Source organism: Phalangium opilio, unplaced genomic scaffold (assembly GCF_054372755.1).
Source record: "Phalangium opilio isolate 3A_F unplaced genomic scaffold, DU_Popi_V2 ptg000037l_1, whole genome shotgun sequence".
Taxonomy (NCBI): Eukaryota; Metazoa; Arthropoda; class Arachnida; order Opiliones; family Phalangiidae; genus Phalangium; species Phalangium opilio.
Window position 1 is genome coordinate 4,425,679 of NW_028324160.1, and position 18,303 is coordinate 4,443,981.

Genomic DNA, 18,303 nt, shown 5'->3' on the forward strand with positions numbered 1-18,303 from the left:
GATGTTAATAGGAAATGTTAAATAAAAAAACAAGAACGCATAATTTACATCTAATATAATTTCCAAAATTTACAGCTATTTAATTTCATTTGTGTATTCAAGTAACTTAAACCAATTTAACGTAAGTGATTCTAACTTGTCTGTGACTTATAATTGAATGCATTTTTTCCTTATTTATGTGTTAAGGCTAGTTTCTAGTGTGACCACGCTAATTTTATAGTTAATAATAACGTTTTACTTAAATGGGAACTAGCATTGAATGGTTTAAAAATTAAGGGCATGACAAGAGTTAAAACATTAATTTGCAATGTGCTACTCTGATCATCTTAGTATTAAATTCCAGTTTTTTTGGTGTATTGTTACTAGTCAACGATTAATTTAAATTCTATTATTATATATGCCTTTCATACGAAATAAATAAACATTCGAATTTAAAATTTAAAGAATTGTAAATTAAAAATATAGACCATAATGGGTTTACAATAAGAACTTTTAGGGTTTATAATAAAACCCCATAAAATACATGATATATTATATAATATTCCAGGATTTTAGTTTTTGTCAAAAATGACCTACTCAGTAAGTGTTTCGTGTCAAACCATTATTTTATACAGTGTAATGCTGCAAAGGGGCGGAAAAGATTTGTAATCGGGGTGCAATTGGGCAGGAGAGAACAGTAAGTGGGATGCTGTGGGGCAGGAAAGACCTGTAAGCGCGGTACAAAAGAGCTGGAGCGAACTACAACTGGAGTGCAATGGGGCTGCACTGTAAAATTTAGGGGTCTACAAATGGTCTCTACATGGTTTAAACTACAACATCATACGAGTAATTTAAACCATATCTCGTTAATTTTCCTTCTTTAAACCATATTCTGTTAATGTTCTAATAATAGAGTTTAAATGTTCTGGAATTAGAATGAAATACTTTACTATTCTGATATCAGAAGTAAAGTTTAAATGTTCTAGTATTAGAGCTTAATATTTTACTGTTCTGATATTAGAAGTTAAAACTCCACTGTTCTGATATTAGAAGTTAAAACTCCACTGTTCTGATATTAGAAGTTAAAACTCCACGGTTCTGATGTTAGAAGTTGAATGAAAACAATTTCATTTTAGACACAAACCCTATGATGTTGTAATTTTAGTCCACTTAGCCTCAATGTTCTGATTTTAGATCAAATCCATTGTGTGCTGCTGTTACAAGTAACACCTAATATTTTGTCATATGAACATGAAAACGATTTTTTTTTGGTTTTAGATCATGAAAGTAAATCTTCTGAATTTAGCTCAGCTCTTTTATTGGTATTACTTTAATCCGAATATTTTAAGAATACAAACACCGGCGTTGTGGTTTTAAAACCCAGAGTCATAATAGACCAATTTATTATTGCCATAAGAGAAGCAAAAACCACAGCCGGCATTGGAGGTGTTTTCCCTCGCACCAAGAAACTCTGTTAGAGGCAGTGTGAGTTGGCTAGCCTCCCGCGTGTAGTGAACGCGGTCTCCGTGTATAGTGTTGCCTCTTACCAGTATTAATGAACTAAGTCAGTATATATTCAAAACCAAGGAAATTAATACAAAAATATTCATCAAAATTCAAACTAAATATAGATGGCGCAACAAACAAGGTTAATTTAACGTTAAGTGCACACGACGCCCACACTCTTCCCAAAAGGTCCAAAGTGATAGGTTCCGGTTGAATTAAAGATTTAGAAAGCCCAAATAATAAAATTTATTCTGAACTAAAATTGCTCGATTCTGCTGATGTAAATTTGAAATGCAAACGAAACTTTCATTAATATCTCAAAAATTTACTGTAAAATATTTACCCTTATTTAAATATAAGTTTATCTTTTTAAGCATCATTTTACAATAATATCAAAGGATATGTTTTTGGTTATGGGTTATTTCACCTTTCTTTTATATTTAAATAAGCCTTCAAATAGTTTAAAATAAATCTTCTTGCTATTTCGTATCGGAGAAAAATTAGCAACAAACACTTCCACCAAGTGCCATCTTTTAACGCTATTTGCTGCTTTTGGAAAGCCGACCTTGGTGCGGGAGTCGAATGGGAATTCGGTCCAAAAACATGACCATTTGAAGATACATTTTCAACATTGGCAACTTTCTACCGTTTCATGACCAGAAACTTAATCTTTTAACTTAAAAATAATACATTACTATCAATAACGCAATAATAGTTTGTATTTAATATTTATAATAATAATCAGGAAGCTTGAGACCATTATGTTACTTTTAACAGCGAAGAACTGGTTTTCAAGGAAAACGATAATAGTTTAAATTTGTGATTATACGAAAAGGGTTTACGTTCGTACTATTGCGATTCTTAAACAGTACTGTAATTGTTTAAGCTAGAAAAACTAATGGTTTAAACTTAAACTATTGAAATTCAAACCAAAATTATCTAAAATGTAAATGTTCAACAGTTAATCCATTAGATTTCAAAATTAATGCTTTCAATTTAAACCTTCCAGGATTTGAATTTCAGACAAAAAGTAAATTCACATTTATGGTTTAAATTGAAACCTGTATTTTTTACAGTGAATGATGCAAATCAAGACTTTCAAGGTCAAATCATTTTAGAAAAGCCACAAACGAAGAACAAGCCGTGGCAAGATATTTCCATTGCGAGTCTAGAGAGAAAATCTACAGTTTGAAAGAGAAATCTTAAAAAGGCTCCACAATCGACAGTTGAGTTTAAGATGATGAAGACACGAAGGAAATGTACATTGAAAGTTCCTGAAAAGCCTCAGTCGAAAAATGGCTCTGAAATAGTCAAGCCAAGTAAGAAGGGAGGTTTGAAGATTTTTGAAAAGTCCACGTTGAAGGATGATAATTCTAAGGTTCCCAAAAGACCGCCATCTAAATATAGCGCCAAAGTTCCAAAAAAAAAACATTAAATGCAAAACCGGATAAAAAATGAGTAAGTGGCCATGGTATCTCAAAAAATCAGAGCGAAAAATGACTTCAAATAAGCTTTAAAAAACTAAAAGAAAATTAATATGTTAATTTAAAAACCGTTTATAGCAATTAAGTCAATCCTTAACCTTGCAACTTTTATTATCGGTTCAGATGTGTTTTGTTGAAAAATTGGGGAGATAATACCTCTGTTTCCTGTACATAGATTACAGATTAAGCGTAATTGATTTCCTTAAAGCGTGTACATCGAGTGACTAGACCCTCGATAAAAATAAATAGCAAGAAATGATAAGACAACTGAAAATACTATGGCGCCAGGACGATCGAACGCACCTTCCCCTTTCAATGAAAATAACCTGCTGGTTTTACAACACATAAAGGAGAAGCTCTAATCCCTGCTTGGGGCGGTAGTTTTCCATGCGCTTTTGCATGATATTGATAAACAATAGTATATCAATAAATTGGATATACTTTACGAGTTGTGGTATCCCAGGGCCGGGCAATTTATATCGCTAAACAACTAAATATGCTCATAAAAATATAGTATGTTCATAAATCGTTAAGGGGGAGGAGTACCGACCTAAAACTCGAATAGTTTTTGTTGTGTTTGCACGTCATTAGATGAAGCAATCTCTTTTAATTATATAAACGTTTTTAATGGGACTCTTATTACAATCTCTTACAGTAGGAAGCTAGGCGCGAACTCCCTCTCTCCGGGCCACACCCCTCGAGCCAAGCTGCCCATCCAAGTATTGATACGGTAGCGTCTTTTCCTCCAAGAATATATTTGTTGTGATGGTTGACCAAAGGGTTATTTCGTAGGACTGCTATTAGGGTTCTTGGTTGGCGGGATATTTGATTATTTGGTAGGATTGTTTTATAACATTATTATAGATAACATAACATGATTATACATAACATAATACCCTCACGAAAACAAAAAAGTATATTAGGGAATCGAAATTAGATCTGGGTGATCCAACGAATAGGTGGGCGATGAGTACGTTCGGAGCGCCGTGTTTATGCAGGTGCTGAAGGGATCACGATGCGAGCTGGTGCTATAGGCATGAGTGGTGGCGTCTGCACCAGAGGAACAGTTACTGGGGGAGAAACGGGTAACAGCCACGGGTAAATGGTAATTTTCAAAAACAGTGCTTAAACCTATAAAATCATGTGAATTACGTACTACAGTGCCTTAATGAAAAAGACAATATTCTCTACTCTTCAACTTAGACGTCTTGAAGATTTTAACGAACCAATCGGTAACTTTTAGTAAATGGCATTTATTTCACGAAACCTGGTAAAGTCTGTTACCATTTTTGCAGCAAAAAGAACAAAGTTTAAAACGCAAACACGTTTTATACACTAAGAACACTCAAAATACACGTAATTTACATGGTGAAATGCTACACTCTCAAAAATTGAAGTGTATTTTAACACTTTTTTTCAATTTTTACGTGGTGCCAAATACGACACCCCTGGATGTGTCATTCCACACCTTCACAACACACAATCTAAATATTTGAGACTTTCATCTAACGTAAATGGTGTAGTATGACATATTTTTAAAGTGTGAATTTACACCTTTCTTATTCGTGTTAGACACGTAAAGGTGTTCATTATGGTTTTTTCAACACGTTTTTCTTCGAAGTGTTCAATACATGAAGGTGCTCTTAGTGGATCTTTATACACCTTTTTCTGCAAAGTGTTATTACACCTTTTCTAGTAGAGTGTAGTGCATAAAGGTGTTCATAGTTTGTCTTTTGACCCATATTTGTGTAACGTTTCAGTGTGATATCACACCATTTCCAGTGGAGTATAGTGTATAAAGGTGTTCGTAGTAGATCTTGGTAATCCTTTTTTTCAAGGTTTAAGTGTGATTTCACACCTTTCTTTAATAGTGTTTGCTACAAATAGGTGTTTATGATGGATCTTTTGACATATTTTCTGCAACATTTCAGTGTGATATAACACATTTTTAATATAGCATAGTTCATAGAGGTGTTCGTAGTGGATCTTTCAACCTCTTTTTCTTCGAGGGTTGAGCGTGATTTCACATCTTTTTTATTGTGTAGGATATAGGAAGATGGTGAAAGTGAACCTTTTATACCTTTTTCTGCAGCAATTCACTCTGATATCACACATTTTCCAATAGAGTATAGTTCATAAAGGTGTTGGTTAGGGGATCTTTAAGAAGTGGGTTTGTGTGTAATTTCACTACTTTTAGATCAATATTTCACACTCTTAAATATGTATTTAATAGCTCACACGCGCATGATTTGACACTATGTCAGGCATAAAAATGTTCTAAAATAAGTACATGTTTTATCAATGAAATCAGATTATTTTTATTTCCTCGACTAACTCGAATTGCATTTCAAAGAACTTTAAATGGTATACAAAATTAAAAAAAGGTTCAGTTATTAACGATTGAAAAATTATTAGAATAATTGAAAATCAAATTCCAGCCGAAATCCAAAACTATCTTCAATTCACTCTACTTAAAATTATTAACAACTTTGAGCATTATTTTTCTATAAATGTAAGGGTTTAGGAAACAATTGGAGTGTAAGAATAATGAAAAACCCAGAAACTTGCAAAATAACATCCTATAGCGCATAGAATGTCAAAACATTCCACTATAAGTACTTGATCTACATAAAGTTCAAACGCTTCGCTGTCCATCACAGTCTCTCCTTGGTAGACAATAATTGGTCCTACTTCCTTTGTGGTGCTGAATAGCATATGCTTGTCCTGTCAAATATTATATTTTAAATGAAACAATGATCAATTTTATAATAAATAATAGTGTAAGAAAATATGAGGTAGTTGTTTTCAAGAAGTTCATTTTTTGAGGTGGGAGATATTATATTGGAATTTGAAATTACCTGTTTAGAACAAAACGTTCTCATGGAATTTTCATTGACCAGAGTTGAAATCAAAAGGATAGATAGTGATCTTTTCACCCCGATGTGATCTAAGCAATTCAATTATTAGAAATCAAATGCATTTAAAAAAATTCAAACAGTTGTGCTACCTTTCTTGGTTTCTTTGGCCTTTTGTGCTCTTTGAATGATTGCGCTCTTTAAGTCATTACACTTTTTTATTGGTGCCAAATCCCAAATCTTATCACTAAATTTCTTAACACCACCAAGAATTGTTTTATCTAGTGGCAACTTCGTTATTCTGATGAATTCCTGATCCAACTGAAATTATCGGTAATTAGTTTATTTTGCGAATTCTACCACTTGACAAAGGACAGTCACCAGAAAAGCTTACAGCAATGCCTGACGCCACAATTGCCAATTTTACTCTACAATGTGACCTTTCACACATCTGATGTGTGTCCCATATTGAAAAAAAAACATAGAAAACGTGAACCTGCCTGTCTAGTATCTTTTAACGCAGGATATTCGTCCACAATATCTAGAATATTAGCTCCATTTTGAATTAACGTAGCTCTTGCACTGAATGTTCGCGTCATTTTTCAATTAATGGCTTCAAAATCTATCGATCGCTTAGATAGTTCATCTTTCATGAATTTAACGTGACTTTTAAGGCTCATCTCATCTTCAAAATCGTAAGGAATCTAATCGGGATATTGAAAACTTTTTATTTTAATATTATACCACAAAGCGCTTATCCACTTTTTTCTTCGTGCTCTTCGTTTTAATTGAGAGATTTCGTTCTGTTTCACGATGAACATTCCTCACCTTAATTTCATCCGAATTTGCTCGCTTATCAGTATTGCCACGTTTTCTGGGACGTGAAGTGATATCATCTGATTTTACATCATCAGTTGGAGACAAATGTCCCTGACCAGAACTATTGGCATCTTGACTAGGTCCCTCGACAACCTGCTCTCGACTAGGTCTCTCGACTAGGTCCCTCGACTAGGTCCCTCGACTAGGTCCCTCGACAACCTGCTCTCGACTAGGTCTCTCGACTAGGTCCCTCAACTAGGTCCCTCGACAACCTGCTCTCGACTAGGTCCCTCGACAACCTGCTCTCGACTAGGTCCCTCGACAACCTGCTCTCGACTAGGTCCCTCGACAAGCTGCTCTCGACTAGGTCCCTCGACAAGCTGCTCTCGACTAGGTCCCTCGACAAGCTGCTCTCGACTAGGTCCCTCGACAACCTGCTCTCGACTAGGTCCCTCGACAAGCTGCTCTCGACTAGGTCCCTCGACAACCTGCTCTCGACTAGGTCCCTCGACAACCTGCTCTCGACTAGGTCCCTCGACAACCTGCTCTCGACTAGGTCCCTCGACAACCTGCTCTCGACTAGGTCCCTCGACAACCTGCTCTCGACTAGGTCCCTCGACAACCTGCTCTCGACTAGGTCCCTCGACAACCTGCTCTCGACTAGGTCCTTCGACAACCTGCTCTCGACTAGGTCCCTCGACAACCTGCTCTCGACTAGGTCCCTCGACAACCTGCTCTCGACTAGGTCCCTCGACAACCTGCTCTCGACTAGGTCCCTCGACAACCTGCTCTCGACTAGGTCCCTCGACAACCTGCTCTCGACTAGGTCCCTCGACAACCTGCTCTCGACTAGGTCCCTCGACAACCTGCTCGCGACTAGGTCCCTCGACAACTTGCACTCGACTAGGTCCCTCGACAACTTGCACTCGACTAGGTCCCTCGACAACTTGCACTCGACTAGGTCCCTCGACAACTTGCACTCGACTAGGTCCCTCGACAGCTTGCTCTCGACTAGGTCCCTCGACAGCTTGCTCTCGACTAGGTCCCTCGACAGCTTGCTCTCGACTAGGTCCTTTGACAATATGTGCTCGACTAGGTCCTTCGACATCTTGCGGTCGTTCATAATTAACCATATCATTGATTTCCATCGTTCGTGATTCATGCTGGTGAGCAGGTATTTCCTGGTAAAAATTACCACCTTGTACGGGCGATTGCTGCTAAAGATTGCTACATTCTGGGAACACTTCTTGTCTCGATTACCACTTTTTGCTCGAGTTTGCTGCTCGAGACTACCATCTTCTGCAGGTGTTTCCTGTTCGAGAATTACAACTTGTGCCAACGATTCATTGTCAAGATGTCGTTTTCGTGCGTATTGAAATTTCTATTCTTTCACTTTTTCATCATTTTTCAGCGGCCTTCTGAAGTTTTTATACTTGTTGCACAGGCGAGAGGCCCATATTTTCTTATGAAAGAAAAAATATGTATCTGATATGGTAAAATATGCCTAGCTAATCATGGAAAGGAACAAATAACGCTAATTTCCTTCTTCCTACTAATTTGTCTTAGCACGCTAGAACTCTTCAGCGTGCTCAACCCAACATACCAATATGATTTAACTTACAAAGTCACATCCTTGATTTTCTTTTAAATGAGGATATTTTCTTACTTATAACTTCGCAATGACCACATGTGACGGGGGATATCTTAAAAAATGTTTGAACTTTAACATTGGCATATGATGAAAGTGGAAACATAAATACTGACAAAGAGCTATATTTCTCGTAGAAATCATTAAAAATTAGTGAGACCACTTCTTTATCTGCTTGGTATTTTCTCTTTCGGTAGCGATTTATACGTTGCAGAATTTGTGATGTAAACAGGTAAAGCTGCTAATTCGTACTCAAGCGCAAAATTGGCTCTTGAACCAGATGTTTTGGGTACTTCTTTTTGACACAATTGTACAGACCTTCATTAAAGGAAACCTTACTTTGAATATATCATTCTTGAAATCTATTGAGGTGTCTGACACTAGCCTCTTCTCATTCAAGATTTTAAGAGGTGTCGCGAAACTCGTTAATTTTTATTTTTTAAAATTACCAAGGTTGTGTTGTGTCGCTGTTTTCTAAAGGTGTGGTAGTACTAAAGTTATCTAAATTTTCAGGCAGACCAGCAGTTTGCACTTGGGTTTCCAGGCGCCCAGTAGTTAAATTTTCTTCATCGTTGACTAATAACGTCTAAATATATTTGGAATTATTCCCATAAATAAGACCTACATGATTGCTAGACCTATATTTGGCGACCAACCTTTTTTACAACTCTTATTTTCATGTGATGTTGGAAGACAGAAAATTTATCAAGATCAACAAGTTCCTTGTAAGTCTCGTCAAAGGTCTATTAAAGCAAAAAATGAGCAATTTGTAATTGTAAAATACCTTATCATAATCGGAACAACGAAAAGTGACAGGCCGTTTGTTGTCAAAATAAAGTTACGATGAGAATAATTATTTATAGCGTGCTAATGTTTAATATTTTAAGGGCGAATGAACTCTTAAAAGTATAGACTTTGAACCCCCAATATGACCATTAAACACAGATGGACTAGAATGATAAGCTAAAACCCCTATCTTCAAACTTCAGCGCGTATCGTCGCCCCTAGCGGGAGACTCCCGAAACTTTTCAAGGCATCTTGTGACCTTTATTGTGTCGTCTGCTCTGTTGAATTTTTATGATTGTAAGGTCTAGGCACGGTTAGGTTTTTCCTCTCCGCTTTTTCGGCATTTATGTTCGTTTTCATATATGAGTAATTTAAAGGATTAGTGGGGGTATTTAAGATGCCAAGCAAAAGGTGCGTTTTCGGAGTTTGTAAAAATGATCAACGTTATTCTGATAAATCCCATATGAAAGGCATTACTTTCTACAAAATACCGAACCCCAAATATCAACTTTCTAAAAGTGAACTATAGGTTAAGGCTAGTATAGTAATTCTTATACCTTTTTAAATCTGAAATATAATTGAAAGTAACTTACATTCAATTAAACACTTTCTCTAACTTAGGTTACGTTCTAACCTAACATAGACTTTGAAGCTTTAACGGGCCTGATGTCGTCTGCTATTTCACGCGCCTGTTTGTTTGATTGGAAATAGTTTCAATATTGCTCGCGGCGTAGCGCTAGAGAGGTGCTAGAGAGACGCTTCCCACTAGGAACCACCCGCCCTATCTCCATTCCAGTCCATCTGTGTTTAATGGTCTTAGACTCTACACACTTTTCTAAAAATAGCAAAACCTATTGAAAATGAAAGGTCATACCTTTACCATTAATTTCCTCATCATCCGGATACATTAAATATGGTTAATTATTATCATACTAAAGGAGGAGCCCATGACCAACCCCGTGTTTTTTGTTTTTTCGTTTGAATTCTGCGCCTTTCCAAATAGTTTTTATATATATATGGCTTTACTACCACAATAGTTTACCTTGCCCTTCTCTCTTTGGGGAAAAAAATGGAAAGCTGGTCCATGGAAATTCCCAAAAATCTTTTGTTAATTTAAATAGAAATTTAAATTACGAAAATAGAGCCTTTTCCCGAATTTTTCAGTTGGCATGCACATGAAAAAAATTAGGCTCAAATAAGGAGAAAAACCTCTCAATCCGCTTTCCCCTCCCGTACCTTCCAATACCTCTTCAGTGTAATTTCAATATAAAAGTTCAGTAAAGAAGAACTTGTTCAAGCCTTAAGATGTGAGGTAAGCGGAAGATTATATTGAACCAGGAGGGTCTGGTGTATATACTTAGTTTTCAGACTAGGAGGATTCATACCTTTTACACATGGAGGCCAGGCTTCAGCAGTTACACGAGGAGGCCTGAATACCTGGTGGAGTCAAAAGCCAGGTCTGCTCGTGTAAATGGTATGAATCCTCCTAGTCTGAAAAGTATAAAAAGAATTTATATATTCCTTTACTGGAATGGTGAGAAGCGTATGAAAAAATTATAGTTTGGGTCACTATCTATATTATTAGTGGTTACTTCTATGGAATATTATACTTTTGCTAATACTTAAGGGAAATTTAAACTCATTTTGAAAACATTTTGGCTCTCAGTCACTCACATAGTCAACGCTTAATATGATAAAAGTTTACCTGATATATTATGTTGTCTCCTACATCGTCTTGAAATTGCTCGCGTTCTTTAGTTAAAGTTAAAATTAAGCATGACAAATCTGTCCCATTAATTTTAACTTTCCTTCGACTTTCACCATTACACAGAAAAAAATGTGTTTAGAAACTAAACACTTGCCTAAACACGAAAATGCAACAGATATTTTATCATGTTTAAAAACACTCATGTTTAAAAAAGAATGGTGTTTAGGTTTGCAACACCTTACGTTTAGGTTCAAAATGTGTTGATCGCTTGTCATATCTAGTATTTAAACATGTTTAAGGTGGTATATGTCATGTTATTGTGCTATAATGCTTAGTAACAAAACGTGTTTACACGATTACATGCCTAGTTGTATAACATGTTTTCAGGATTATATGGTTAGGTTTTAAACATGACTAAAGGATTAGCTTAGCTTCCTATCATGTTTAAGGGTTTATAAGCTTAGTTTTAAAGATATTTGCAGGTTTATCTTGAAATATTTGAATGGTGTTATGACGTGCGTCGCTTTAAATACATAGGTTGAAATAATTGCTGCGAAAAAAGATAAATTGTTTTCAGATAAACCGGTGCCGCTCCTCGTGGGAAAACACAATTTCCGTTGCACTTCAACTTAGCTTAATTTAAACACTTTAGTAACATTGTGCCGAGTCCCATTCAACCGAACCAACCCCATTCGACTGAAAAACTCTCACTTCGGAGGATTTAAGATGCTGTAAAATGGGACAATCCGATTGCACCGAAAAACCCTCACTTCGGGTTTTCCCGATGGAATTTAAATTAAATTAACTTAAAACAATTTACGGCCTACGTAAAATGAACACTAGATCCAAACATTTTCTAAATTATTATTTAGAACTAAGGATTATAAGAACGAAATAGTAATAAATCAGCAATATACGAAATAATAAAATCAGTTGCTAATATTGCTTTATTTTTTTATGTTATATTCATTATGAAAATATTTTAAGCCAGCCGTTTCACTGTACTTGAAGTGTATAACCAACCCAAAGAGGAAGAGACGTCCTAACCAAACCAAACCTAACCGAACAGTAACTTTTGAAAAAGGCATATTATTTGAGAAGTTAATGAAGATAAACATCAATATTTTGGAAAAGGCTTAACAATGTTAAATGATTTATAAAATATTACGAATCTAACCTAGTTTTGAACAAGAACGTTTTATTGTACGAAAGTACTTTTGTGTAATGCTTAACCCAAGTCCAATTTTCACTTTTTCTGTATACTATTGCATTATATTTAGAACACACGGTGTTGTAAACTTCCCGAGGTCGTTTTTATTATCATCTTGTTGCATAGTCGTCCAATATTGGCGTTTCCAAGGCAGCACGAATGTATTGAAAGCGCGAGCACTTTTTAGGTCGCTTAATTCGACAAATAGCGTCGTTTGAATTGTAAATACCAACACCCGCGGTTGGGCTAAATTCATTAGAAACTTTGGCGGGATTCGGTCTAAATGGAATTCTGCGCAATGGGAATATACCTATTTAAACAAATCTAGCCGACCTGTTGGAAATGTTGTTCTATTATTAAAGCCAAGAAAGCTTATTTATTCTTCATGTCGAACCATCACTTTAAACATATATTTTGCTCAAAATTTGAGTAAAGGAAGTCCTTTTCTCAATATAAAATGAAAGTCATTGTGGCTTACGTTATTAATATAGCCACAAGGTGTTAGATTATTCACCTTGTGGTAAAATATACCTCCACTTTTTAGTTGTTTTTCTAAAATATTATAATTCTTCTTAAAATAAAGATTTAAAAAACTTTAAGCTATATACCAACGTACTAAAAACATGTTACGTTAAATAACACCTGGTAAGTGTTGATGTTTAGCTTAGTGTTAAGATTATTCTGTGTTTACCTCTTAAACGTGATAAAAAAGAAGTGTTTCTATTTGCAACACATTTTAAGGATCCTTATAGAAAAACAGAGATGTAATTAGACATCAACATTGAAGCAATAAACATTACCTCACACCAATGTTTAACTTTATAACATGTTCAGATGTTGCAAACCTGAACACTTTTTTCTGTGCACTTCTCTATAATTCTCTTGTGGGGGTCATCACACGCTAATGATAATTTTGATAACACATTCTGCGATCTTTTAAGATATGCTGTTTTCGCGTCTTCTGAAGCTGATGCATCTGGTTCTTTTTCTTTTCCATCCAGGAATCCCCATAAACCATAGTCTAATAATGCCATTCGCATATCGCGCTTCCAGGTCTCATAATTGCAATAATTTAATTTTCGAAATGATAGAGCATTGCCCTCGTTGTTAGTCTCTACGTAATCGGCCATTGTAATTATAAATATTCTCTACTTTACTTAATTTTCCAGCTTATCATGTCATATAATACTCTAATAATAGTCTTTAAATGCTTATTTACTCCCTTCTTGTTTAACTTCCTTGTACTCCTTAACTTCTCAAATGGTTTTATGATTGGCTTATTTCTGTTTACAAGCTATGATTCTTACTTAATGGTCTTACTATTATTATTAAATTATGGTTAAAATGTTCCATTAAATGTTCATCAGTTCATACTGAGATCACCATTACTATTATACTTAAATTATAATTATTATCGCGTACTGTCCAGTCTTAGGTTTCTTCTTATTATGTGTAACTCACCGCCGTTGTTTGTACTGTTCTTGTCCTCTGTTCTATGGCTTCTTGTTTCTTAACTTTCTCTACCTTGGTTGCTTGTTGTGAGCATGTTTTAACTTGTCCAAGACCGTTCCATTCCTCGATTAGCTGACACACTTGGTCTGGGTTTTCAAACCCTAACTTCCGCGTTGTACCGGATTGGCGCACTGATTTTGACTGCCCCGTTCGTCGCTAAGCCTCGGCTATATACGTTGACTCCGTCCGCGTAAACTGTTTATTACCGCGTCATTACCATAAATCACGTTAAATACTTGTTGAATACCGTTAAATACCGCGAACCACGCTCTGCTACCATGTTAAATTAACATTCAAGTAATGACGCCGGATTATATAAAAGCACATTAGTTTATTATTATTCAGTTTAAATTAAGTTAGTTATAGTTTCTTCATTTCGGTAAAGCACTCTTACTGTTATTACATACTGGTTATAATTACAAATAGTTGAATACGTCCTACTACAATACTAGGTCTACCTAGCGTTACACACGAGAGGCACATAATAATAAGGGAGAGTCACTGGTAGAGAACCGATAGAGGAGTAAGTACATTCAGTCTAAGTAATTCAGTCTAATCCTAAACTCGGGTTAGGTGAAAAGGTTCTTTATCTATATCATGTGATTATAGCGAAGATAACTGTTCAGTTCAGTTCAGTTCCAACAATTAGTTTAGCAGAGCGTGGTTTCGATCCACGGACGTCTGGTTATGGGCACAGCGCGCTTCCACTGCGCCACTCTGCTTACATCACCGTTGTATGAAAAATCTAACTGATATCAAAATAGCAAGTTCTTTTAAGCATTAGTTTAGCAGAGCGTGGTTTTGATCCTCGGACCTCTGGGTTATGGGCCCATCACTATTCCACTGCGCTACTCTGCTTACATCACTGCTGTATGAAAAAACTACACATTCGGATCACATCATATCTGCGATAAAAACGAGATTTTAGACATTTGAATCAGAACTTATCGTGCGAGAGGTTGTCTATGATTTATCAAAACACAGTAACTAGCCTCGACCAGGGATCCGTGTAATTTTATTAGCAGGAATGGAAAATGGTTAGTCTAAACATGATCCTTCAATCTAGAAAGGCCAGAAACTGGGGGGTGTTTCTGCTTACAACGTCTGTGCGCAGTTGCCCGCCAATTTCGCAGGGTACACGCACCGCGGTGACACGTAAACAAACGTAACGCTTTTGGGAAGAGTACAAAACTTATGTTTTAACATTTTAATTTCTTTGCATCACTCTCACAATTGCCAAACGCACAAATCTTTAATTTTCCTATTTTTAATTATTTTATTAAACTCTACTTTTAAATTGATGGAAAAAAAATTACATTTGTCCAAAGTCTTAGCGAAGTGAGACCAAGCGGCAATTTTACTAGTTTACATTGTACCGTCTTTCTCCAAGACCTTGTCGTCTGCTAGCTTTTTTTTCTTTATTATTTTGGGACACTTTAGCTAGAACACTTTAACATGGGATCCGCCATTAAGATTTTGGTCCATTATATAGAAGGTTCATGGTGTAAATTTCAGCCCAGTATAAATCCAATCCCTTCAACTCGTATTGAAAATTTTAAATTATCTAATTGGCTCACTTAAACTACGTTTTAATGACGTTGCTGACGGAGACGGCCAAAAATAGAGCGTTGCTTTTTATCTCTGTCTTAATGACCAGCCTCTTCTTTCATACCCCCCCCCCGGCCCCGACTCGAGGAAAGGTGTTTGACGTGCGCAAAAAGTCCCCTGTACTCTATTCCTGCTTGTAAAATTACATGAATCTCTGTATCTCAGTCTTGGCTAAATAATTGAGGGTTTTAATGTGTACTGGAATGGTTGTACATGTAATCAGTGTATAAAGTTAAACACGGATATCTGTAAAATTAAAAAGATATCCGAACAGATATAAGATTAGAAATCGTTCAGATAGCGCTAGGTCGGATGAAAATTATCACCTTATCGGATCAGATTTAATAAAGGAAAGTAAATACGACGTTCAATGAACTGTTGACGATTTCGCGGGAAAGATATCGCAATCAGATGTCATAAAAGAAGAAACAGTTCATAATTTTAAGCACTAGGCTTATGTAATGCCCCTGCCGTGTTTCCAGCGCATGATGAACGCTGTCTTGGGACCACTAAGACTTACGATTGCTTTAGCCTACATGGATGATGTGTTGGTACCTTCCGCCACGATCGAAGAAGGATTTGACCACCTAAGGCAAATTTTGGAAGTTTTCCGGAAGGCGAATTTGACACTCAATCTTAAGAAATGGTTCTTCTTCCATGGCGAGATTGATTACTTGGGCTATGAAATCAGCGAACGAGGAATCAGGCCGGGCCAAAGGAAGATATCTTGCGTGAAAAATTACCCGAACCCCGGTGACATCCATGAGCTACGACGGTTTCTGGGTCTTTGCAGTTACTTCCGTAGGTTCATAAAGGATTTTGCTGTCAAAGCGTCACCACTGTCATATCTCCTACGTAAGGGAGCGACATGGGCATGGACTGAAAGTCAAGAACACTCATTTAACACGTTGAAGGACGAGCTCACGAGGAGACCCGTGTTGGGTCTTTTCAGTCATGAAGCCCGAACAGAGGTCCATACGGATGCCAGCAAGATCGGAATAGGAGGGATCTTGCTACAGGAGGGGACTGACGGGATTTACCACCCTATTTATTATGCCAGCCGGGCAACTACCAAAGACGAGCAACATTACCACTCCTATGAACTAGAAACACTGGCGATTGTATGGACGCTGGAAAGATTCCGAACCTTTTTGATAGGGAGGGAATTCTAAGTCATCACGGACTGTAACTCCGTCAGATGTACAAGGGCGAAGAAGGACCTGGTCCCAAGAATCGGAAGGTGGTGGCTAAAATTTCAAGATTATACATTTTAAGCACTCCATCGGCCAGGAAGTAAGATGAACCACGTCGACGCTTTTAGTTTCCCAAAAAGACCGGGTCTCAAATGTGAGATATTCCCAGTTTCCCACAAAGACCGGGTTTCAATCTTTCATATTCCCAGTCTCCCAAAAAGACCGGGTTTCAAATCTTTCATATTCGTAGTCTCCCAAAAAGACCTGGTTTCAAATCTTTCATATTCCATGTCTCCAAAAAAGCCCGGTTTCAAATCTTTCATATTCCCAGTCTCCCTAAAAGACCACAAATCTTTCATATTCCCAATCTCCCAAAAAGACCGGGTTTCAAATCTTTCATAAATCCAGTCTCACAAAAAGACCAGGTTTCAAATCTTTCATATTCCCAGTCTCCCAAAAAGATCCGGTTTCAAATCTTTCATATTCTCAGCCTCCCAAAAAGACCCGGTTTCAAATCTTTCAAATTCCCAGTCTCCCAAAAAGACCGGTTTTCAAATCCTTCATATTCCCAATCTCCCAAAAAGACCGGGTTTCAAATCTTTCATATTACCAGTCTCCCGAAAAGACCAGGTTTCAAATCTTTCATATTCCCAGTCTCCCAAAAAGACCGGGTTTCAAATCTTTCATATTCCATGTCTCCCAAAAAGGCCCGGTTTCAAATCTTTCATATTCCATGTCTCCCAAAAAGACGCGGTTTCAAATCTTTCATATTCCATGTCTCCCAAAAAGACGCGGTTTCAAATCTTTCATATTCCTAGTCTCCCAAAAAGACCGGGTTGCAAATCTTACATATTCCATGTCTCCCAAAAAGACCGGGTTGCAAATCTTACATATTCCATGTCTCCCAAAAATACCGGGTTTCTAATCTTTCATATTCCATGTCCCCCAAAATGACCGGGTTTCAAATCTTTCATATTCCCAGTCTCCCAAAAAGACCGGGTTTCAAATCTTTCATATTCCCAATCTCCCAAAAGACCGGGTTTCAAATCTTTCATATTCCCAGTCTCCCAAAAAGACCGGGTTTCATTTCCCAGTCTCCCAAAAAGACCGGGTTTCAATTCTTTCATATTCCCAGTCTCACAAAAAGACCCGGTTTCAAATCTTTCATATTCCCAGTCTCCCAAAAAGACCCGGTTTCAAATCTTTCATATTCCATATATCCCAAAATTACCGGGTTTCAAATCCTGATATCTCACATCGCAGCTAGACGCGCATTGTTGGAACAAAGCACTTCACAAAGTGAATTAGCCGCGCATTTTAGCCAGTTGCGCCTCACTGACCCTATTGTTTCGAGCATCTCACCAACAACAATGTCCACTACGCCCGTTTCTGTAACTCAAACTGGTTATCCGTTTTCTAATATTAATTCTAGAGCCCCGCAAATTAGGTTTAACCCCTATTCTCTTGCGCCTTCACAACCAAGGCTTACCACTAATACGCATGCCAATGTTAGTGTGCCTAGCTCTTATGTGAACGTTAGTACTACGCCTATAACCAGTACTACTTAAGTGGTAGGACAACAACCTGTGGTTACCACAAGTATTTATCCTTCCACAATTCGATTTGGTAAAATATCACCAATTTGGAACATTTCCTCAGTGTAAGGCCACCAACAACTTCTGGTCCTTCACATTTTCTTCCTCAAGGAACTTTACCAGTAATAAGTCGGGGTTCTGTAGCTTTGTTAAACGCTAAGGTTACTGAATTAACAGAGCTAGTGTCTACTAATGTAGCTTCCAGTATCACGAACAAATTGAATGCTACTATTGCTTTAAACATGTCACAAGGTGCTAAGGTATTAAATCCGGATTTTCGATTTAGTGGTAATTTTGCAGAAGCGGCCAATTTCCTGTATCAATTAGACGGGTTTCAATTGCTACATTCCTTCCAGAAGTGATAATTCTCGAAGTATGACCGCAACTACTCAGGATACCC

General features: G+C 37.0%; 1 protein-coding gene across 1 annotated transcript; it reads right to left on the bottom strand.

Annotated features, from left to right (window-relative positions):
- Positions 1-5,478: 5,478 nt before the first annotated feature.
- On the bottom strand, positions 5,479-6,490 carry LOC149683444 (uncharacterized). Its single transcript, XM_089871331.1, has 4 exons — positions 6,325-6,490; positions 5,977-6,145; positions 5,828-5,916; positions 5,479-5,693 (listed from the first exon to the last, which is right to left on the bottom strand). Exons 1-4 carry the CDS (start codon positions 6,421-6,423, stop codon positions 5,490-5,492), a joined length of 561 nt encoding a protein of 186 aa, XP_089727457.1. The 5' UTR covers positions 6,424-6,490; the 3' UTR covers positions 5,479-5,489.
- Positions 6,491-18,303: the final 11,813 nt, after the last annotated feature.